General features: G+C 52.0%; 1 protein-coding gene across 1 annotated transcript in view; it reads left to right on the forward strand.

Annotated features, from left to right (window-relative positions):
- The first annotated feature begins 1,286 nt into the window (after window positions 1-1,286).
- The window catches only part of LOC147092114 (T-cell differentiation antigen CD6-like), a 98,940-nt gene continuing 75,345 nt past the window's right edge, over window positions 1,287-24,881 (forward strand). Inside the window, exons 1-3 of the mRNA XM_085975555.1 lie at window positions 1,287-1,357; window positions 1,476-1,535; window positions 2,842-2,924. Of these exons, the coding sequence (XP_085831681.1) occupies window positions 1,287-1,357; window positions 1,476-1,535; window positions 2,842-2,924 (214 nt within the window). The remainder of the gene's footprint in view (window positions 1,358-1,475; window positions 1,536-2,841; window positions 2,925-24,881) is intronic.

Here is a 24,881-nt window from a genome sequence, read left to right on the forward strand (position 1 = left end):
GGAGGTTACAGAGATAGGGAGGGTTGTGGGGCTGGAGGAGGTTACAGAGAATGGGAGGGTTGTTGGGCTGGAGGAGGTTACAGAGATAGGGAGGGTTGTGGGGCTGGAGGAGGTTACAGAGATAGGGAGGGTTGTAGGGCTGGAGGAGGTTACAGAGATAGGGAGGGTTGTTGGGCTGGAGGAGGTTACAGAGATAGGGAGGGTTGTAGGGGCTGGAGGAGGTTACAGAGATAGGGAGGTTTGTAGGGGCTGGAGGAGGTTACAGAGGTAGGGAGGGTTGTCGGGCTGGAGGAGGTTACAGAGATAGGGAGGGTTGTAGGGGCTGGAGGAGGTTACAGAGATAGCGAGGGTTGTAGGGCTGGAGGAGGTTACAGAGATAGGGAGGGTTGTAGGGGCTGGAGGAGGTTACAGAGATAGGGAGCGTTGTCGGGGCTGGAGGAGCTTACAGAGATAGGGAGGGTTGCAGGGGCTGGAGGAGGTTACAGAGATAGGGAGGGTTGTAGGGCTGGAGGAGGTTACAGAGATAGGGAGGGTTGTAGGGCTGGAGGAGGTTACAGAGATAGCGAGGGTTGTAGGGCTGGAGGAGGTTACAGAGATAGGGAGGGGTGTAGGGCTGGAGGAGCTTACAGAGATATGGAGGGTTGTAGAGGCTGGAGGAGGTTACAGAGATAGGGAGGGTTGTAGGGCTGGAGGAGGTTACAGAGATAGGGAGGGTTGTAGGGCTGGAGGAGGTTACAGAGATAGCGAGGGTTGTAGGGCTGGAGGAGGTTACAGAGATAGGGAGGGGTGTAGGGCTGGAGGAGCTTACAGAGATATGGAGGGTTGTAGAGGCTGGAGGAGGTTACAGAGATAGGGAGGGTTGTAGGGCTGGAGGAGGTTACAGAGATAGGGAGGGTTGTAGGGCTGGAGGAGGTTACAGAGATAGCGAGGGTTGTAGGGCTGGAGGAGGTTACAGAGATAGGGAGGGTTGTAGGGGCTGGAATAGGTTACCAAGATAGGGAGGGTTGTTGGGCTGAAGGAGGCTACAGAGATAGGGAGGGTTGTAGGGGCTGGAGGAGGTTACAGAGTTAGGGAGGGGCGCCAATGGTGGAGTGATTAAAATCGGGGAGTGGGTATGCGCAAAATGCCAGAATTGGTGGAGCGCAGAGATCTCGGAGTGTTGTAGGGGCTGGAGATGCTTACAGAAATAGGGAGTGGGCCAGGCCATGGAGGGATTTGAAAACAAGGATGGGAATTTTCAAAACCGAGGCAGGCTTATGATACCAGTTTTGCTGCCAGTAAGTAGCATGTGCGATGGAAGAGATGTGAGCCATCCATGCCAGCTCAGAGTGCATTGCGAGGTCAAGAACGTCAACAGGTGAAGGAGGTCACAGGGCAGGGGTAGAAAGAAACCAAGGATGGTCTTGATTGGTGAGAGCTGCAAGAGAGAGGAATTCTGCTTCAATTCCCTGTTCACGCCAGATCTTCTCTTTCAGATTTGAATTCTTTGAACACAATGGATTCACCGACTGTGACCCCAACCATCCCACTTCCTGGTAAGAATGTCCTATCAACAATCTTTCCCCCCCCCCCTCCCACCCCCGACTCTCTGCTTTGCACACGAGACCATTCTCAGCGGCGCTCGGGGTGCCAACAGCAATACCAGTGCAGGAAACTCTCGATTTACCAGCACCTAAATAACCGGAAATCTCGGTTAACCGGCAAAATTCAGGAGTAGGTTCAGGTAAGTTTTACTTCATATTAGTGGCCGTTCCTCGATCTGTGGCTGTGCAATCAGGGTTCCTGCACATGTTGCTAAGCAACAGGGAAGCCTGGATTTGTTGCTGTGTACGGAGCTCTCGTACTTTTTAACTATACGTCTCTGTAATCCAGACTTTTTGATAAACCGGCACCACGCCGGTCCCGTCGGTGCTGGATAAAAAAAGAGTTTCCTGTACTAACATCAGCAGTATGGAGGCAGGGCCTAGCGTCGCAGCGGGGCCCTGTTACGGAGGTGGAAATAGGCGGCCCTTGGCGATGGGGGGCGGATGTGTGTGGTCGGAAACTCATCGCGGGGTCGGGTCCGACGCCGAGGCTACGAAAGGTCCGGCCTCAGCTTCAGGCAGTTGCCAGGGAGGAGGGGGTGGAGTCGGTGGCCAAGGAGTTTGTGGCGGGGACCAAAAAAAAACAATGGGCCGTACATTCCGATGTCCCTACGGGCGGGTACGAGCTGCGTACACAAGAATGCTCTCGACAGATCGGACGCCGGCCCGGGAGAAGGGCCTCTGCGGGCAGAGAGTTCCGCTTCCTGGAGAACCTCCGCCTGCAAGAAATCCTTAGAAACCTTACGCCTGGTAAAGAGTTGAAAAAATAATCAAAAAAAGTAAAAAAATGTTCACTCATTTATAATTTTTAAATACTTTTAAAAAAGGTAAGTTTATTTTTAGCCCCATAAAAAACGCGAATTATTTTTTTCACAAAATTAAATTTTTGTTTAAGATATTTAATTTATTGTAATTTCAACTCGTTTTAAAAATGTGATGGTTTTTAAAAACATTTATTTAATGTTTTACTGTGTTTTATGGGGTGATCTCCATTCATATATTGGACAGGTCTATCTGTCAAAGTGTATGAAGGGAGATTCCCTTCTCCTATTGGCTCCCCATGGCCCGCGTGCCCCTGGGATACCTGGGCCCTGCGCATTTCCAGTTTGGAGAAGCCCAGGAGCGGAAGTGTCCGGACCTCAGCAGCCCTCGGGTAAGTTCATAGATTTTTATCCAGATCGGAGGCCTCCGCACGCAGGAAGCCTCCGATCAGAAAATACAGGCCCATGGCTTCGGTTTTTCCAATGTTTAGTTGAAGGAGAATGCTGCTCATCCGGTACTGGCTGTTGGACAAGCAGTCGGACTGTGGAGGGGTAAACACCATTCTCTTCACTAATGCAGGTAACATTCGCGCCACAGAAGTGCCAGGCAATGACTATCTCCAACAAGCGAGAGTCTAACCACCTCCCCTTGACATTCAATGGCATTACCACCGCCGAATCCTCCATTATCAACATCCTGGGGAAACCATTAACCAGAAACTTAACTGGACCAGCCACATAAATACTGTGGCCACAAAAGTAGGTCAGAGGCCAGGTGTTCTGTGGCGAGTGTCTCACCTCCTGACTCCCCAAAGCCTTTCCACCATCTACAAGGCACAAGTAAGGAGTGTGATGGAATACTCTCCACTTGCCTGGATGAGTGCAGCTCCAACAACACTCAAGAAGCTCGACAACATCCAGGACAAAGCAGCCCGCTTGATTGGCACCCTATCCACCACCTTAAACATTCACTCCCTCCACCACCGGCGTACCGTGGCTGCAGTGTGTACCATCTACAAGATGCACTGCAGCAACTCACCAAGGCTTCTTCGGCAGCACCTCCCAAACCCGCGACCTCTTCCACCTTGAAGGACAAGGGCAGCAGACGCATGGGGACACCACGACCTCCAAGTTCCCCTCCAAGTCACACACCACCCTGACTTAGAAGTAGATCGCCGATCCTTCATCGTCGCTGGGTCAAAATCCTGGAACTCCCTCCCTAACAGCACTGTGGGAGTACATCACCACACGGACAGCAGCGGTTCAAGAAGGCGGCTCACCACCACCTTCGAGGGCAACACCCAGATGCCATAAGCGAATAAAAAATGTTCAAAAAAATTCTAAGAAAGGGTTAACCGCGGTTCAACAGAGCTTAGCACTAAAATGCAGCCTAGCAAGGCGCAATACTGGAAAAACTATTAAGTGGAATTAAACTTGACAATTAACAATCATTCTTTGCTACGCATGACCACAGCTCGAGAGTGAATAGCGAGATAGCAAGTTTCATATCTCGATGTTCATCTTGTGGTTTCAACAACAGAATAATCATGACCATTGGTCATGCTACACCTGCGGTCAGTCAACCGAAAAACAGTGTAGGTACTGTTCCGGCCAGCGCTGTATTCCCTTAACCCTGTCGAGCCAAGTTGCCCCAAATACTTTCGAAACCCACAATGCTGGTCGCCACTTTATAAAAATGATATAGAGGCACTAGAATGATTTACTAGAATGATACCAGACCTATGTTATACCTATCAGGAAAGGACATAAGAATATAAGGGCCCAGAAATTCCAGAACGGGGCTTGCAGCGCGTGCAAGCCCCGTATTTACACTTAGCCCGCGCTACTGCCGATCAGCTCCAGGGACGCCTGGAATTGGTGTTTCCAGAAGAAGAATCCCGGGCAGCGTATGACGTCACGCCGCCCAGGAGTGCAGCCAGCGCGAAGCCAGGAGCGTGCAGTGTAAGTGGGACACGCCCCTTGAGGTCTCCGTTTCACTGGACACGCCCCCAATGTTTCTGTCAAGCTGCTTACCATTTTTACATGCAAAGCAGCAGTTTAAATAGGTTTTTGGAAGTTTTTTGAAGATTTTGGTAACTTTCATAAACTTTTTAAAATGTTTACATTATTTTGAGTAATCTGAAGTAGTTTTAAAGAGAATTAAAGCAATTTAAAGACTTTTAAAAGCCCTAAAAGAATTTTTTAAATTCCATTTATTTATTTAGCAATGTCGTCGTCATACGTGTCTTCACACTGTTCCCTTTGGGGAACTGCATGAAGTGGTGGAAGGATTTATGGCCATGATTAACGCTCATTCCGTGACCGTAACCATCTTTGAACCAGCCATTAGGGCGCTTAGTCCTATGGCGGGAGGGTTTTACGGGCTCTCACAAGCTATACAAGGAGGGGGGGCCACCCACACCCACGGACGCAAATATCCCACTGGATGTCAACCCAGAATTTAGAGCCGGAGCTCCGACTCCACTTGCCGGGACTGTCTGGAGCGGGGTTCGAAACCCTACCCTGATCTGGCCCAGCGGCGGGGATCCTACCGCTATGACAAAGGCCCAATCCAATTAGCAACGTGAAATGGCAGCATAGGGCTCCAGTCACGGGGAGGGAAAAGGCGCAGGAAACGTATGGGTGTCACCTTTTGTGCGGAGTGGGCCTTTTGCGTAGCAGTAAGCATCCCCGCCGCTGGGCCAGAAGGAGTAGGGTTTTGAACCCCACTCCAGACAGTCCCGGCAAGTGGAGTCGGAGCTCCAACTTTAAATTCTGGGTGGACATCCAGCGGGATGCTTGCGTCCGTGGGTGTTGGTGGCCCCCCCCCCTCAGATGGGTTGTGGGAGCCCGTAAAACCCGCCCGCCATAGGACTAACCACCCTAATGGCTGGTTCAAAGATGGTTACGGTCACAGAATGAGCGTTAATCACGGCCATAAATCCTTCCACCACTTCACACAGTTCCCCAAAGGGAACAGTGTGAGGATACGTACGATGATGACCTCTTGCGCAATGCACCTCCTTGGACCCTCAGTCGCAGATGCGAGGGGGCAAGTTGTGCAATTGTTAAATTTTTTATTTTATTGACATGTAAAATGTTGGCCCAGTAATTCCCTTCCAAATGCGCTAGTACGGTTGGGGTACTTACGCATCTGGCCGGATGAAATGCCGGTTTTCAGCATGCACAGTGCATGTGGGGAAAACCGGCATTTCATGTCCTCTGAACGAAGGGGTTCAGAGGCAGAACGCGTGCGACTGCACAGGCAGCGCGTGCGCAGTATAATTCGCCGCTTTCATTAATGCTTTCAGTGAGGTCCAGTCATTACAACTTACACATGAAAAAAGCATGGGTACAGTTGCTCCAGAGGCTGCGGAGGAAGATATTTCTTATCGTGGAGCTTCTGAAAGTATGTATGTCTGTATATATTCCTTTGCATGTTATGTATATATTCCTTTACTTATGTGTATGAATGTATTATTTAATTATGACTTTCAGAGAAAGTAACTTATTGGAAAATCATAATTAAAAATATACATTCATACACATTAGTAAAGGAATATAAAACATACATACATATACGTAAAGGAATATATGTGGACATACATACATAACTCATTCTCACATTCCATTCACACAGCCACAATTGCTCCTTCTACCTACCGTTCTGAAAACCCGTTTAAAAAAAAAAAAAATTAAAGTTTAAAACTTAGTTAAAATTTCTTAAAATAACTTCCCTCCCTTTCCCAAACCTAAATATTGCATTTCATAAGCTCCTCCATAAAATATATCTCCTTCCCCAGCCAATGAAAAACTTTACACTTGCTTTTTTTAAGTGCAAGTTCTAGGGACTTACCCTCACTGAATCCATCAGTGAAATCTACAAAGTTCACTGCGCAAGCGCTGCCTGTGCAGTCGCACGCGCTGTGAATAGACCTCGGGTCTGGAAATGCCGGCGTTCCCCGCATGCGCTGTTCCTGCTGAACGCCGGCATTTCCAACGGCCAGATGCGTGAGTAACCCGACCGTACTCACGCTTCTGGCCTGGAATTTCTGGCCCAATAAATAGGAGCAGGAATAGGCCCCTTGGCCCCTCGAGCCTGCTCCGCCATTCAATAAGATCAGGGCTGATCTTGGGCTCAAAGCCACTTCCCAGCCCGCTCCCCATAACCCTTCACTCCCTTATCTTGCAAAAATCTGTCTATCTCCACCTTAAAGGTATTCAATGACCCAGCCTGCACGGCTCTCTGGGGCAGAGAATTCCACAGATTTACGACCCTCTGAGAGAAGAAATTCCTCCTCATCTCAGTTCTAAAAGGGTGACCCTTTATTCTGAAACTATGCCCCCGAGTTCTAGGTTTCCCCACGAGGGGAAACATCCTCTTTGCGTCTACCTTGTCGAGCCCCCTCAGTATCTTATATGTTTCAATAAGATCACCTCTCATTCTTCTAAATTCCAATGAGTATAGGCCCAGCCTGCTCAACCTTTCCTCATAAGTCAACCCCCCCCCTCAGGAATAACCGAGTGAATCGTCTCTGAACTGCCTCCAATGCAAGTATAGCCTTCCTTTTCTCTTGAAGGGGATGACCAAATCGAGGTCTTTAAGATTATGAAAGGTTTGGATAGAGTAGATACAGGGAGAGTGTTTCCACTTGTGGGGAAGAGCAAAAGTAGAGGCCATCGATACAAGATAGTCACCAAGAAATCAAATAGGGGCACTCAGGAGAAACCTCTTTACCCAGAGAGGGGCGAGAATGTGGAACTCGTCACCACAGGGAGTGGTTGAGGTGAATAGTGTAGATGCATTTAAGGGGAAGCTAAATAAGCACAAGAGGGAGAAAGGAATAGAATCATAGAATGATACAGCACAGCAGGAGGCCATTCTGCCCATCGTGCCTGTACTGGCTCTATGAAAGAGCTATTCAATTAGTCCAACTCCCTCTGCTCTTTCCCCATAAGCCCGGCAATTTTCCTTCCCTTTCAAGTATTTATCCGATTCCTCTTTTGAAAGTTACTATTGAATCTGCTTCCACCGCCCTTTCAGGCAGCGCGTTCCAGATCACAACAACTCGCTACCACCAGGAGTGGTTGAGGCAAACAGCATAGATGAATTTAAAGGGGAGGCTGGATAAACACGTGAGGGAGAGAGAGTGCAGCGGAGGTTCACCAGACCGATTCCTGGGATGGCAGGACTGTCGTATGAGGAGAGATTGGGTCGACTCGGCCTGTATTCACCAGAGTTTAGAAGAATGAGAGGGGATCCCATTGAAACGTATAAAATTCTGACAGGGCTAGACAGACTGGATGCAGGGAGGATGTTTCCCCTTGGCTGGGGGGGGGGGCGGTCTAGAACGAGGGGTCACAGTCTCAGGATACAGGGTAGGACATTTAGGACTGAGGTGAGGAGAAATTTCTTCACTCAGTTGGTGCTGAACCTGTGGAATTCTCTACCACAGAAGGCTGTGGAGGCCAAGTCACTGAATATATTTAAGAAGGAGATAGATTTTTAGACACAAAAGGCATCAAGGAGTATGGGGAGAGAGCAGGAATATGGTATTGAGATAGAGGATCAGCCTTGATCATATTGAATGGCGGAGCAGGCTCGAAGGGCCGAATGGCCGACTCCTGCTCCTATTTTTCTCTGTTTCTATCAGGAATAGAAGGATATGCTGATAGGATGAGATGAAGAGGGGTGGGAGGAGCCTCGTGTTGAGCATAAACACCAACATGGACTGGTTGGGCCGAACGGCCCATTTCTGCGCTGTGGGCTCGATGTCATTCGATGTGAGGACTTCAAGCTCGCTAATAGTAACACAGGGTCCACTCCCTGTAGCAACACAGGGTCCACTCCCCTTAGCAACACAGGGCACTCTCCCCTTAGCAACACAGGGCGCACTCCCCATAGCAACACAGGGCACTCTCCCCATAGCAACACAGTGCACTCTCCCCATAGCAACACAGGGCCCTCTCCCCATAGCAACACAGGGCCCACTCCCCATAGCAACACAGGGCCCTCTCCCCATAGCAACACAGGGCCCTCTCCCCATAGCAACACAGGGCCCTCTCCCCATAGCAACACAGGGCCCTCTCCCCATAGCAACACAGGGCCCTCTCCCCATAGCAACACAGGGCCCTCTCCCCGTAGCAACACAGGGCCCTCTCCCCGTAGTAACACAGGGTCCACTCCCTGTAGCAACACAGGGTCCACTCCCTGTAGCAACACAGGGCCCACTCCCCTTAGCAACACAGGGCACTCTCCCCATAGCAACACAGGGCCCTCTCCCCGTAGCAACACAGGGCCCCCTCCCTGTAGCAACACAGGGCGCACTCCCCATAGCAACACAGTGCACTCTCCCCATAGCAACACAGGGCCCTCTCCCCATAGCAACACAGGGCCCTCTCCCCATAGCAACACAGGGCCCTCTCCCCATAGCAACACAGGGCCCTCTCCCCATAGCAACACAGGGCCCACTCCCCTTAGCAACACAGGGCGCACTCCCCATAGCAACACAGGGCACTCTCCCCATAGCAACACAGTGCACTCTCCCCATAGCAACACAGGGCCCCCTCCCCATAGCAACACAGGGCCCTCTCCCCATAGCAACACAGGGCACTCTCCCCATAGCAACACAGGGCCCTCTCCCCATAGTAACACAGGGTCCACTCCCTGTAGCAACACAGGGTCCACTCCCCGTAGCAACACAGTGCACTCTCCCCATAGCAACACAGGGCCCTCTCCCCATTGTAATGATATCAGCAAATAGTGATGTTATTTGCCTGTTTGATTATCATGTCTTACCAGCATAGTTGCCTGATTGATTACTTATGCCTGATCAGCAGAGGTCATGTGACAGAGACAAGCAGTTTGGTTTAGTTTCAGTTTCGTTCTAGATGGATTTCTAACATGATGTCTCCTGTAAATGCTGTTAACTGAGTTGAACATACTTCAGATAAAAAGTCATTCTCTTTCATAAATGTCTCGTCATTGAACCCACAAAGAAATCAATACACAACACAGGGCCCTCTCCCCATAGCAACACAGGGCCCTCTCCCCATAGCAACACAGGGCGCACTCCCCATAGCAACACAGGGCACTCTCCCCATAGCAACACAGGGCCCTCTCCCCATAGCAACACAGGGCCCTCTCCCCATAGCAACACAGGGCCCACTCCCCATAGCAACACAGGGCCCTCTCCCCATAGCAACACAGGGCCCTCTCCCCATAGCAACACAGGGTCCCCTCCCCATAGCAACACAGGGCCCCCTCCCCATAGCAACACAGGGCCCAAACGCCATAGCAACACAGGGCCCACTCCCCATAGCAACACAGGGCCCACTCCCCATAGCAACATAGGGCACATTCCCCATAGCAACACAGGGCCCAATCCACATAACAACACAGGGCCCACTCCCCATAGCAACACAGGGCCCTCTCCCCATAGCAACACGGGGCCCTCTCCCCATAGCAACATGTAATGTATGTACCTTCAAGGGGGAGAACTACTTTTTACAGCTCCTGTATCCTGTAGTACCGGCAGTGACCACACCTGTATATAAGCCCTGAGTAGTGATCTGTACAGTCAGTTGCAGCTTGAACCCTCATTCAGTAAACACCTGTTGATCGTTCCCTGCAGTCTGTTGTCTGATTATTGAAGGACACAACATTAAGATACACGGATATAACATTGGCGACGAGGCAGATTCGAACCTACCTGCAACTCTGCATCACCTCCCAGGGATTCGCTCCTGGAGAACAGTGGAAGGAGGTCGAGTCCAGAAGCACAGGCGTCGACCACGGGCAACCGCCCAGTCATCCAGCGGAGATTTGAGCATCACAGGGGAGGCTGTCGAGAGCCAGGCTTGGCTTTCCAGTCACGGTGGTCCAGCGAAACGGGCTGGCAACAGGTACTGCGCAGACCCTTCCCGGACAGCGGCGGCTAGAGCCGACCGAGCGGCACAGAAAAAGGCTGAGCAGCGTCGACGGGGGAGAGAGAGAGGGCAGAGCGCACAGGCCGCAGCCGGTGTTCAGGACCGAGCGGCGTCAACGGGGAGAGAGATGAGAGAGAGCAGAGCACAGCTGGTGTTCAAGGGCCGAGCAGCGTCAACGGGGGAGAGAGGCGCGCAGGAAAACGCGAGGCGCTGCCATTGCCACGAGGACCGCAGAGAGCGGCGTTGGCAGCAGCGCAGGAGCAGCGCACAAAACCCACACGGCGTCACCATTTGCCACGAGGACTGCCGAGAGCGGCGTTGGCAGCAGCGCGGGAGACGCCATTTTAAGCCGCAGCGGGGAAGAAAGGAAAGCGCGGGAGACGCCATTTTAAGCCGCAGCGGGGAAGAAAGGAAAGCGCGGGAGATGCCATTTTAAGCCAGTCTAACCACACCCAAAAATGCCGAAGAGTGGCAGTATCACAGCGTTCGACAATGAAGTCGAAGATTGGATGACATATGTCGAATGCATAGAAGTGTACTGCAAGGTGAATGAAATGCCAGATGACAAGAAAGCTCCCATTGCACCCATTGTTGAATTCAATGGGTGCAAAAACGTATGGCTTACTATGAAACCTAGTAACCCCAGAGAAGCCAGTAGAAAAGGATTTTGAAAACATAGTGTCAATCCTACAGGACCACTTAAACCCCACACCGCTGCTGATAGCAGAAAGATTTAAGTTTCACGAAAGGAACCAGCATAAAGATGAAAGTAATGCTGAGTATTTAACGGAACTGCGCAAGCTATCGAAACATTGCCAGTTTGGAACGGGACTAGCAGATACTTTAAGGGACAAGTTTGTGTGTGGGCTTCAAAGTGAAGGAACCCAGAAACGGCTTCTATCAGAAAAGGATCTTACGCTGGACAAGGCTTTCAGCATTGCAGTATCACACGAAGCAGCAGCACGGGGCACTGCAGAGATACAATGGAGACCACAAGAATATGGCACAAATGAAATGTCATACGGAACAGTGAAGTGCTATCGCTGCGGCAGAACAACACACGACCATAATGATTGCTGGTTCAAGGACAAACTGTGCAGACAGTGTGGAAAAGTAGGACACAGCAAGAGTCTGCAGGTCGGGAAAGAAAACCAGCAGCAAGAAATCTCCACAGGAGAAGTACAAGAAGGTACATAAGGTGACGGAGAGTAGTTCAGACGAACAGAAGAGTGATACAGACTCCGGAAGCAAGGAGCTGGGTTGTCTGAAACTACATAATGTGATCAAAACGGAGGATCACCAAACTATCTGGGTCACGCTCAAGATAGCAGGAGTCCAAGTGAAAATGGAATTGGACACAGGATCAGCCCTAACAGTCATAAACTGAAGGGATGACAAGCGGCTATTCTCACATATACCCTTGAGAGATACAAAGATTGTCTTGAAGATGTACACGGGGCAAAAAGTCTACCCCAAAGGAAAAATAAGGGTGAACGTTATATATAATGGCAAGGAAACACCAAAAATGGACCTATATGTATTGCCAGATGGAGGACCACCACTACTAGGACGTGAATGGATCTGGAAGATACAGCTAGATTGGCATTCCATACAAGCACTGACTGTAGATGCCAAAAAGGATGACGATGTCACACCTGGTCGACTGTCAAAAATGCTAACTGACGCACAAGAAGTGTTCCAGCAGGGACTCGGAACACTAAAAGGCATAACAGTGACGATCAAAATAGAGGATAATGCAAGCCCAAAGTTTTTTAAGGCCAGACCGGTACCTTATGCGATCCGCCCAGCCGTCGAAGCAGAGCTGGAAGGTTTGGAACGTTCAGGAGTACTGTCCAAAGTGGACTGGAGCGAGTGGGCTACACCCATTGTTCCTGTAATGAAGAGGTCGTTGAGTAATACGCCTGGGGAACCAAAGAAGGTTCGCATCTGTGGGGACTTTAAGGTGACAGTGAACCCAGTCCTTCACACTGTACAATATCCGCTTCCACGGATTGAAGATATTTTCGCCTCGCTATCTGGAGGGAAACGCTTCACTAAGATTGATCTGGCCCAGGCGTACCTGCAAATGGAGGTAGAAGAAGCCTCGAAACAGTACCTCACGATCAACACTCATAAAGGTCTCTACCAATACAACCGGCTGGTGTTCGGGGTAGCATCAGCTCTGGCTATTTGGCAAAGGGCAATGGAACAAGTCCTGCAAGGGATTCCAGGGGCCCAGTGTTATTTGGACGACATCCTGGTCACGGGCAAAAATGACAGTGATCACCTCGCCAACCTGGAGCAGGTGCTCACTAGATTCAAGAAATATGGGCTCCGAGCTAATCGCCACAAATGCGAGTTTTTCCAGAAGCAGATCTCGTATTGTGGCCACGTTGTTGATGAAGAGGGGTTACATAAGTCCCCTGAAAAGATTGAGGCAGTAGTCAAGGCTCCAGCACCAGAAATTGTGTCACAACTGAGGTCGTTCCTCGGGCTGGTGAACTACTACCATAAGTTCTTGCTGAATTTGTCTACCGTAATACACCCACTGAACACCCTACTGCAAACGGGGGTACCATGGAAGTGGAGTGATGAATGTAAACGAGCTTTCCAGAAGAGCAAAGCATTGATCACATCAAAAGAGGTGTTGGCTCATTTCAACCCAGCACTACCAATTCGGTTGGCGTGTGATGCATTGGAGCGGTGCTGTCGCACAAATTCCCAGACGGGTTGGAGAGGCCAATAGCCTTTGCGTCTCGGTCACTAACCTCAGCCGAGCGTAACTACGCCCAGATTGACAGGGAGGCCCTCAGCCCAGTGTGGGGAGTGAAAAAGTTCAATCACTATCTGCACGGGCAGAAGTTCACCTTGCTGACTGACCACCAACCACTTGTCTCCATCTTTAATCCAAAGAAGGGCGTTCCGGTGATGACTGCGCAATGGCTACAAAGATGCTCCCTTTTTCTAGGGGCGCACCAATATGAAATCGAGTATAAGGGCACGAAACTGCATGGAAACGCTGATGGGCTATTGTAGGGGGATTTTCCTCTCTCTCTTGCCCGTTCTGGCCCCCTGCCAGGCTTCGTGCAAGAATTACCCTTGAGTGGTTCGACCCACCCCCCCCTACGGTTCTAGACCTTGGACTTAGATGCAGAGAACAGTAGTGCAGAGAAGAGGACTCAATAGACCAGGCTAAATAGCACGAAATGGATGCTTTTATTTTTGAACAGTTTGAAGCATTACAAAATACATGTCATAGGCACAGATTAAAATAACTACAATCATGCACAAATTTATGAACTTGACTCTATGGAAATGGGGAACACACGGCACATCGTAAAAGGGGAAACACATTACGATTTCCCTTAACTCCCTCCCCTATACCTAAACTAAGTTTCGACCTGGGGAACTTGGGATCATGCTCACCACTCTCGAAATCGCGAAAAGGGGTTCGCAGACCTTTTGACACCGCTTCCCGTCGTCACGTGGATTGCGAATCTTCTGGCGCAGTCGATATTCTCTCCTCCCTCGAGGCGGTGGGGTAGACCTAGCCTCGATGAGCGCTCGTCAAGGTTGAGATCCACTAAGTCGATTTGGGTTCATGGAGCAGACCCAGATGCAGGCTATGCACATGGGAGAATCTTGTGGCCTAGATCGCCAGTCCTCCAGAGGGTTTCTTCTCCGTCGGCCTGGGTCGTCGATGATCTCCCGACCCCAGTACCCGGGCCACCCTCGTCGCCTTCTCGTCGTGGCCGAGCCTTGTTTGGCTGAACACCGGCCACGTTGTCCTTTTTCCGAAACCGTCCGTCTTTAAAAAGACAAAAACGTTTTCATCGATCTGCCGAAGTGGAAGAGGCGCCGATCCGGGCACCGTCCGCCCTTCGTTCGTTCCTCGTAGAAGAAAGTTCTTGAAGAAATGGAAGCCTGAAGTCGCCCAACAGGAAGCCGTGGCAGTGAAGAAGAAGTAACTTAGATGGACTTTCAATCCATAGTTATACTCTTTTGGGACAGTCTTATCTCCCGCCAAATCATAGTCCTGTCTTTGTATTAATTTTGGCGGGCAGAAATCTCTGCAGGGGCGCTTTGTCTTGTAACGGAGCCGGTGATAACTTGAACTGGCCTTCCTGGCCGATAATGTCTGTTAATGTCCTTTGCATTGTCACCGCGGCTCGGTTCGCATATTGATCGGTCCGGACATTTTCCTTGATGGCTGCTAAACGGTTTTTCCTTTGTACGATAAATGGGTATAAGTGTTTTTACATTGTCCGCCCATATCTTGATGGGCCCCATCCTGTACTTATAATCCATTGAATATGTATGCTGTTGCTCTGAGTTTCGGTTCCCAGATACTGGCTTTCGTGGGCTCACTGTCTTCAATCCACAAGCCTGTCTGGCTTGCAGTAACAGAAATAAAATGGTTCATAAACTGATCACGGGGCCTGGCGGCCATTTTGTATGCCCTTTTTATCAAAGGTTTTTCTGTGCAAGCTTACTTTGGTCAATAAACAGTCTTATTTTATCCAGTTTTCTTGCGTGATTTTTGCTGAAAATTGCGAATCTTACAGCTATCACGCCTGCCACTGCCTACTGCGGAGGAAGCACCAGCAGTGGATCCAGTCGAAATATTTCATTCGACTATAATTGAATGCTTGCCAGTAACTAACGCTGGTATAGAGAAGGAGACCCGAAATGACCCGACACTGTCTCGGGTATATGATTTGACGGTGAAGGGATGGCCAGCACATGGCGACTCACTGTTGCCAGCATTCTCATCCAGAAGAGAACAGCTGTCAGTATGCCAGGGGACCTTGATGTGTGGATCCCGAGTGGTAATTCCACCCAAGTTAAGGGAGAGAGTGCTCAATGAGCTTCACGAAGGTCATCTGGGAGGGGTGAAAATGAAAAGCCTTGCTAGGGCTTATGTGTGGTGGCCGGGGATCGATCAGCAAATCGAGGACCTGACAAAGAGCGGCTCAGGATGCCAGAAGGTCCAAAATGCACCACCACATGCCCCTCTACACCCATGGGAGTGGCCCTCATCTCCATGGCAACGGGTGCATATTGATATTGCTGGTCCATTCATGGACTCAATGTTTTAATAGCCGTGGATGCGCACTCTGTGGTAAACCACTGTTATACCTGCCTGTGTGGGTGTTTGTATTCCACTGTGTACATGTCTGTACATGCCTCGGCTGACTCCTCCCACGAGTCCAGGTATAAAGGTGACTGCTCCACAGTCCCTCTGTATTCTGGACTGGCCGACCACTCGAGGCACACCTTCGTTCTCTTGTTAATAAAAGCCTGTTAGTTACTCGCTTAACCTCAGTCTTTTGAGTAATTAATAGCGCATCAATTTTATTAACAAGATTTTTATAATGGAGAAGATCCTCACACCAGCATGCCTGGACTTAGACCATCGGGAGGCGGACGCATCCATCAAGTTTGCTCACTGGCTTAGGTGTTTTGAAAGATTCCTGATCGCCTCCGCCGCAACGGTCAAATCGGATGAGGACAAACTGGATGTCCTGACCTCCAAAGTGAACCACCGAGCGTACTCGGTCATCCAGGACGCGACCTCGTACACGGCTGCTCTCAAGCTCCTCAAGGACCAGTACAGGCGCCCAGTGAACGAGGCGTACGCCAGGCACCTCCTGGGGAGTCGTAAACAACAACCTGGGGAATCGACCGAGGAATACCTTCAGGCACTGTCTGTGCTTGGCCGGGCCTGTGGTTGTAAGGATGTAAAGGCCGCCGTGTACACAGAGGAACTTATCCGGGACGCTTTTGTAGCGGGCCACAGATCCAATTACATCTGACAGCGACTGTTGGAGCAGAGTGACCTCAACCTCAACAAGGCCTCTGAACTCGCACTATCATTGGACGCAGCCTACCGGGGCACGGATGCCTACTCCTCTGCACCGTGGACGCCGCGGGGAACGACAGCCTGGGACACGGTAGGACCGTCTCATAGCGCCGTGCCACCCCAGCCACATCCCAGCAACGGCCCAACTACCGCAGCAGTGTCCCAAGGCCAGAAATGCTACTTCTGTGGCCAGGCCAAACACCCCAGAGCGCGCTGCCCGGCGAAAAATGCGATCTGCTCGGGCTGCGGGAAGAAGGGACACTACGCCAGCGTCTGCAGGGCCAAAGCCACCCCGATCCCCAGCAGCGCCGCGTGTGGGCCATGCGGGCCGCCATCTTGGGCCTCCCCAGCCATGTGCGAACCACCGGAACAGCAGCCATTTTGGACGCCTCCAGCCACATGGGGATCATGGATGCCGCCATCTTGGACACCAGCCGGGACGCAGCAGGCCCCCAACACCGCCTCATCTGATACCCGCAGCGACACACCGACCCCTACGCTGGCCTCCATTACGCTGGACCAAGCGAGACCGCACCAACTGGCCCGGTCCACAATGGACATTAAGGTAAATGGTCACGAAACAACCTGCCTTTTTGACTCTGGGAGCACGGAGAGCTTCATCCACCCCGACACAGTGCGGCGTTGCTCTCTCCCAGTCCTGCCTGCGCACCAGCGGATTTCTATGGCCTCCGAGTCCCAGTCAGCGGACATTGGCGGCTACTGCGTGGTGACACTCTTAGTAGACGGGACCGTGTACGATAATTTTAAACTTCAGGTCCTGCCCCACCTCTGCGCTGCCGTTCTACTGGGGTTAGATTTTCAGTGCCACCTTAAAAGTGTTACGATGGCGTACGGTGGACCCCTCCCCCCACTCACAGTCTGCAGCCAGCAGCTTCCAAATTGCCCGCCGCGCACCAGGTGCAACCTCTCCACACTCAGAGTCACCCCCCCCCCCACTGTTTGCTAACCTCACCCCCGACTGTAAGCCCATCGCCACAAAGAGCAGGCGATACAGTGCTGGGGACAGGGTTTTCATTAAAACCGAAGTGGAGCGGCTCCTGAAGGAGGGGATTATTGAGGGCAGCACCAGCCCCGAGCGAGCCCAGGTTGTGGTCGTTAAGACCGGCGAGAAGCAGCGCCTGGTCATCGACTACAGCCAGACAATAAATCGCTACACCCTGCTGGACGCTTACCCACTCCCCCGCATAGCTGATATGGTCAACCAGATCGCGCAGTACCGCGTCTTCTCGACCATTGACCTGAAATCAGCGTACCACCAGCTCCCTATCCGCCCTGAGGACCGCCAGTATACTGCCTTTGAGGCAAACGACTGCCTCTATCACTTCCTTAGGGTTACCTTTGGCGTCACCAACGGGGTCTCCGTCTTCCAAAGGGAGATGGACCGGATGGTCGATCAAAATGCGTTGCAGGCCACTTTCCCATATCTGGACAATGTGACCATCTGCGGCCATGACTTGCAGGACCATGACGCAAACCTCGAAAAATTCCTCTGCACCGCCCAACTCCTGAACCTGACGTATAACAAGGAGAAGTGCATATTCCGCACAACCCGCCTCGCCATCCTTGGCTGTGTTGTGGAACACGGAGTCATCGGTCCCGACCCCGACCAGATGCATCCCCTTATGGAACTCCCACTGCCCCACTGCCTCAAGGCCCTGAAGAGGTGCCTAGGGTTTTTCTCCTATTACGCCCAGTGGGTCCCCTACTATGCGGACAAGGCCCGTCCGCTGATCAAGTCCACCTCTTTTCCCTTGACGGCAGGGGCCCGCTTAGCCTTCCACCGTATCAAGGAAGACATTGCCAAAGCCACCATGCACGCAGTGGACGAATCCATCCTCTTCCAGGTGGAAAGCGACGCATCCGACTTTGCCCTGGCCGCTACCCTTAATCAGGCGGGGAGACCCCTGGCCTTCTTTTCACGAACCCTCCAAGGCCCGGAGACCAGACACTCCGCTGTTGAGAAGGAGGCCCAGGCTATTGTGGAGGCTGTGCGTCATTGGAGGCACTACCTGGCCGGAAAACGATTTACCCTGCTCACTGACCAGCGTTCAGTTGCTTTTATGTTTAACAACAAGCAGAGGGGCAAAATCAAAAATGACAAGATCTTGAGGTGGAGAATCGAACTTTCCAACTACAATTACGAGATCTTGTACCGGCCCGGGAAGCTCAATGAACCCCCGGATGCTCTATCGCGTGGCACCTGCGCCAGCGCGCAGATCGATAGACTGCGGGCCCTCCACAATGACCTCTGCCACCCGGGGGTCACCAGGTTCTTCCACTTCATCAAGGCCCGCAACCTGCCTTACTCCATTGAGGAGGTCAGGACCATGACCAGTGATATACCTATCAATTCATCCAATGAAAAGCGACGAGTTAAGAAAGTAACTATAGGTTTTTATTGGCTAAATAACAGAGCCCACCCTCGTGGGTGATCGGATCCAACAAGGAGGAATACCAGCCAGTCGACCACCTTTATACCTGGGCAGGTAGGTGGAGCCATGGGCGGAGTCAGCAGTGGTCAGCCCAGGTATAACAGCGTGACAAGAGGCGACCTCGTATAGTGATACAACAGTGTGAACAGTGATAACGATATAACAGTGATAACTATAGTGTAACGATAGTGAACTATAAAAGTGGTTTACCACATTCACCCCTTGTTTAGATTTGAGTCCGGCGGGGTGAAGTGTACTACCAGTTCTGGTAAGTCAGTCTGTCCGGAGGCCTCGTAAGCCTTTCTGATCGTCGCAGCGGCGGTGTTGCATTCTCCGGTGTTGATGCTGGTGTCTGCGTGGTCGGCGGAGGCTCGTGGGGTTCCGGCATGCCGTCTACCTGAGCTGGAATTGGGGGGGTGTGGGGGGGGGGTAAAAGGTGGTGTCTCCGGAATGCCCGAGGGTAAGGAGACTGTGTCCTCCCGCCCGTCCGGGTAAGCCACATAGGCGTACTGGGGGTTGGCGTGCAGGAGGTTCACCTTCTCGACCAGGGGGTCCGTTTTATGGATCCTCACGTGCTTTCGCAGCAGGACGGGCCCCGGGGAGGTCAGCCAGGTTGGTAGTGTGGTTCCCGTAGTCGACTTCCTGGGGAAAACAAACATTCGTTCATGGGGGGTGGCGTTAATGGCAGTGCAAAGTAGTGACCGGATGGAGTGCAGGGCTGCCGGGAGGACTTCCTGCCAGCGGGAGGTTGGGAGGCCCTTAGACTTTAAGGCTAAGAGGACGGCCTTCCATACCGTCGCGTTCTCTCTTTCTACCTGGCCGTTCCCTCGGGGGTTGTAGCTGGTGGTCCTGCTTGCAGCAATACCTCTCGCTAGTAGGAACTGACGGAGTTCCTCGCTCATGAAGGAGGAGCCCCGGTCACTATGTATATAGTTTGGGAACCCGAACAAGGCGAAGAGGTCGTTCAGGCATTTGATGACCGTGGTACTGGTCATGTCTGGGCAGGGGAAGGCAAAGGGGAAACGGGAGTACTCATCAACAATGTTGAGGAAGTACACATTACGGTCAGAGGACGGGAGGGGCCCCTTAAAGTCGATGCTCAGGCGCTCGAAGGGGCGGGTGGCCTTGATCAGGCTTGCTCTGTCCGGCCTAAAGAAGTGCGGTTTGCACTCGGCACAGGTCTGGCAGTTCCTGGTCATGGTCCTGACCTCCTCGATGGAGTATGGCAGGTTGCGGGCCTTAATGAAGTGGTAAAGTCTGGTGACCCCGGGGTGGCAGAGGTCGTTGTGGAGGGTCTGAAGTCTATCACTTTGCGCGCTGGCGCATGTAATTCGTGACAGAGCATCAGGGGGATCGTTCAGCTTACCTGGCCGGTACAAGATATCATAATCATAGGTGGATAGTTCGATTCTCCACCTCAATATCTTGTCATTCTTGATTTTGCCCCTCAGCTTGTTATTAAACATAAAAGCGACCGAACGCTGGTCGGTGAGGAGGGTAAATCGTTTGCCTGCCAGGTAATGCCTCCAGCGTCGTACCGCCTCCACAATCACTTGGGCCTCCTTCTCGACCGACGAGTGTCGGATCTCAGGGCCCTGTAGGGTCCTTGAGAAGAAGGCCACTGGTCTCCCCTCCTGGTTAAGGGTAGCGGCTAGGGCGAAGTCGGATGCATCGCTCTCCACTTGGAAGGGGATGGACTCGTCCACTGCGTGCATTGTGGCCTTGGCGATGTCTCCCTTAATGAGGGAGAAGGCTGCGCACGCTTCCTCCGTAAGGGGGAAGGATGTGGACTTCATGAGGGGTCTGGCTTTGTCTGCATAATTGGGCACCCATTGGGCATAGTAGGCGAAGAGCCCCAGGGTTCTCTTCAGAGCCTTTGGACAGTGGGGGAGGGGTAGCTCCATGAGGGGACGCATTCTTTCGGGGTCGGGGCCGATGACTCCGTTCTCTACTACACAGCCGAGGATGGCAAGGCGCGAGGTGTTAAACACACATTTCTCCTTATTGTAGGTGAGGTTCAGCCATTGGGCCGTACGGAGGAATCTCTCCAGATTAACGTCATGGTCCTGCCGGTCGCGGCCGCAGATGGTGACGTTATCTAGGTAGGGGAACGTGGCGTGCAGCCCGTTCTGGTCAACCATCCGGTCCATCTCCCTTTGGAAGACCGAAACCCCGTTGGTGACGCCGAAGGGAACCCTAAGGAAGTGGTAGAGGCGGCCGTTCGCCTCGAAGGCTGTATACTGGCGGTCCTCAGGGCGGATAGGGAGTTGGTGATAGGCCGACTTAAGGTCGATGGTGGAGAATACCCGGTACTGCGCAATCTGATTGACCATATCAGATATGCGGGGAAGGGGGTATGCGTCCAGCTGGGTGTACCTGTTTATGGTCTGGCTGTAGTCGATGACCAGGCGGTTTTTATTGCCGGTCTTAACGACCACGACCTGGGCACGCCAGGGGCTGGTGCTCCCCTCGATGATGCCCTCCTTCAGGAGACGCTGCACCTCAGAGCTAATGAAAGCTCTGTCCCCGGCACTGTACCGCCTGCTCTTGGTCGCGACGGGTTTGCAGTTGGGGGTGAGGTTAGCGAACAGGGAAGGTGGCGGGACCTTGAGGGTGGATAGGCCGCAGATGTTACGCGGTGGGCGGTTTAAAATCTGTTGATTGTCGATTGCCTGTATCAAAGATGGCCGCCCCATGACTCACATGTGGGGATGCTGGCCTCTGTTGCCTTGAAGGAAGATGGCCGCCCCCACAGCTCGCATGAGGCACTGCTGGCCTCTGATGATCCACCTCTGCAGGCCTTAGCGAAGTGGCCTTTCTTCATACAGTTTGAGCAGGTAGAGTTCCTGGCTGGGCAGCGCGACCTCGGGTGTTTCGCCTGGCCACAGAAGAAGCAGCCGGCGGCCCGATCGCGGGCGCGGGGGTCCGATGTCGGAGCCGGTACCGGGGGTGGCGGTCTCGATCGGGTCCGGGACGCCGACGCTGAGGTAGGTCCCAGGGGGGGTGCTGCGGGGGGTATCGCGGTCGGGGTCGGTCCCAAGTCCCAGGGTCGCGAGTTACAGTACCTTGAGTAGGCCTCGAGGTCCCGATGGGCCACTTCTAGAGAGAGAGCGAGGGCTGCAGCTTTGTCCAGGTCGAGGTCCCTTGCTTCCAGTAGTCTTTGCCGTGAGTAGTCGGACCACAGGCCTTTCACGAAGGCATCGCGGACATTGTCTTCAGTATTTTCTGCCGCCGTTACCGCTTTAAAGTTACAGTCTCTGCCGAGTGCTTGTAGCACCCGTAAAAATTCCTCCACGGGCTCTCCTGGCTGTTGCGGGCGGGATCTTAGGAGGTGTCTGGCATACATGGAATTTACCGGGGTTTGGTACTGTCTCTTCAGCCGGTTGATGGCGTCCTCGTATGTTTTGAGGTCCCGGATGAGTGCGAATACTTTAGGGCTCACTTGGGCGTTCAGAACTCTTAGCATGGATTTCTGAGGCATGCCGGATTCTCCCAGGTAGGCTTCGAAGCAGCTCAGCCAGTGTTCAAAGTCGAGGGCTGAGTTTGCTGCCTGTGGATTTAGATCCAGGTACGGTGGTCTGAGGGCTCGCAGCCAGGCAGGCTGCTGTGGCTGTTGTAGCTGGGCGTCTGGCTGGTCGCTTGGCTGGTCGTTTGACTGTCCAGGTGTCGACATTTGAAAATTTAGCCAATAAAATTGATATACCTATCAATTCATCCAATGAAAAGCGACGAGTTAAGAAAGTAACTATAGGTTTTTATTGGCTAAATAACAGAGCCCACCCTCGTGGGTGATCGGATCCAACAAGGAGGAATACCAGCCAGTCGACCACCTTTATACCTGCGCAGGTAGGTGGAGCCATGGGCGGAGTCAGCAGTAGTCAGCCCAGGTATAACAGCGTGACAAGAGGCGACCTCGTATAGTGGTACAACAGTGTGAACAGTGATAACGATATAACAGCGATAACTATAGTGTAACGATAGTGAACGATAAAAGTGGTTTACCACAACCAGGAACTGCCAAGTCTGCGCTGAGTGCAAACCGCACTTTTATAGACCAGACAGGGCTCACCTGATAAAAGCCACTCGCCCCTTCGAGCGCCTGAGCGTTGATTTTAAAGGGCCTCTCCCCTCCTCCGACCGCAATGTGTACTTCCTCAACATTATTGATAAGTACTCCCGTTTCCCGTTCGCCATCCCCTGCCCGGACATGACCAGTGCCACGGTCATTAAATGTCTGAACGACCTCTTCACCCTGTTCGGTTTCCCCAGCTATATCCATAGCGACCGGGGCTCATCGTTTATGAGCGACGAATTCCACCAGTACCTGCTCGCTAGGGGTATTGCCACAAGCAGGACCACCAGTTACAACCCCCGGGGGAATGGACAGGTGGAAAGAGAGAATGCGACAGTTTGGAAGGCCGCCCTGCTAGCCTTAAAGTCTAGGGGCCTTCCGACCTCCCGCTGGCAGGATGTGCTCCCCGATGCGCTCCACTCTATTCAGTCACTGCTCTGCACTGCCACTAACACCACCCCTCATGAGAAAATGTTTGTCTTCCCAAGGAAGTCCACATCGGGGACATCGCTACCGCCATGGCTGACGTCCCCAGGGCCGGTCCTACTGAGAAGACACGTGAGGACCCATAAAATGGACCCCCTGGTCGAGAGGGTCGACCTCCTCCACGCCAACCCCAGTATGCTTACATTGCGTACCCGGACGGGCGGGAGGACACAGTCTCCATACGAGACCTCGCACCCTCGGGGGCCGCAGTAACCCACTACCCACTACCACCCCCCCCACGATCCAATATCCAACCCCAGCAGACGGCACGCCTGGGCCCCGCGACCCGCTCGACACCCACGAGGACTACACACCAGTGCCCCAGCCTATGCGGGACTCGACGCCGGAAGCTTCACTACCCCTGCCGTCGCCACGTCGATCACAGCAGCAGACAAGACCTCCGGAGAGACTCCAATACACAAACTTTTAATACACTTCACCCCGCCGGACTCATTTTTAAACAAGGGGTGAATGTGGTAAACCACTGTTATACCTGCCTGTGTGGGTGTTTGTATTCCACTGTGTACATGTCTGTACATGCCTCGGCTGACTCCTCCCACGAGTCCAGGTATAAAGGTGACTGCTCCACAGTCCCTCTGTATTCTGGACTGGTCGACCACTCGAGGCACACCTTCGTTCTCTTGTTAATAAAAGCCTGTTAGTTACTCGCTTAACCTTAGTCTTTTGAGTAATTAATAGCGCATCACACTCGAAATGGCCTGAGGTGATCAAAATGTCCTCCACCACCACGGAGAAAACTATTGTAGTCCTACGGACCATTTTTGCCAGGAACGGCTTGCCAGAGCAGATTTGCTCTGATAACGGACCACAGTTTGTGTCCGAAGAGTTTCGAACATTTATGAAAAGGAATGGGGTAAGGCATTACACATCCGCCCCGTATCATCCAGCCACAAATGGATTGGCTGAGAGGTTCGTACAAACCTTTAAAAAAGCAGTAAAGGCCATGTGCGATGACGACATTCCACTGCAGCATAAGGTGGACAATTTCCTGTTAACCCACAGAAATGCGACACATGCAGTCACCAACCAGGCCCCGACCATGATGTTCTTTAACCGAAGGTTGAGATCTCGTCTGGATTTGCTCAGACCAAATGTATGAAGAAATGTTGAGAGTAAGCAATTCCAGCACATCAATGAGAAGCCGACAAGGAGCTTCAATATAGGGCAACCAGTCTTGGCCTGCGACTACCGAACAGAGAAATGGCAACCAGGAACGATATGCACACGGCAGGGGCCATTAATGTACACAGTGGATGTTGGGGAGAACATTGTGAGACGCCATGCTGACCAGATCCTAGAGTCACAGGAACGAGTCAACCCCATGTCTCGGCCATACGTACCTGGTGAGGAACCCGACCTACATGTCGCATCTATCTCAGAAACAATAGCATTGGAAGCTGATGAATCAACTGACGACAAGGTGTTAGAATCGCCTCCGCACCAAGAGCGAGACACTCGGGAAAGGCGTTATCCAGAAAGAATCAGGAAGCCTCCCCAAAGACTGAATTTATAAATAGACTATTTTCAGTTAATGTTGCATGTTAAAAGTGTTAATTGTAATTAGTTTGATATTTAATTGTTAAATGAGTGTTATGGTACTGTTAATCTAAAAGGGGAGGAATTGTAATGTATGTACCTTTAAGGGGGAGAACTACTTTTTACAGCTCCTGTATCCTGTAGTACCGGCAGTGACCACACCTGTATACAAACCCT

This window comes from Somniosus microcephalus, unplaced genomic scaffold (assembly GCF_052327205.1).
Source record: "Somniosus microcephalus isolate GS21.2 unplaced genomic scaffold, FLI_Smic_1.0 unresolved_chr2, whole genome shotgun sequence".
NCBI classification, from domain to species: domain Eukaryota; kingdom Metazoa; phylum Chordata; class Chondrichthyes; order Squaliformes; family Somniosidae; genus Somniosus; species Somniosus microcephalus.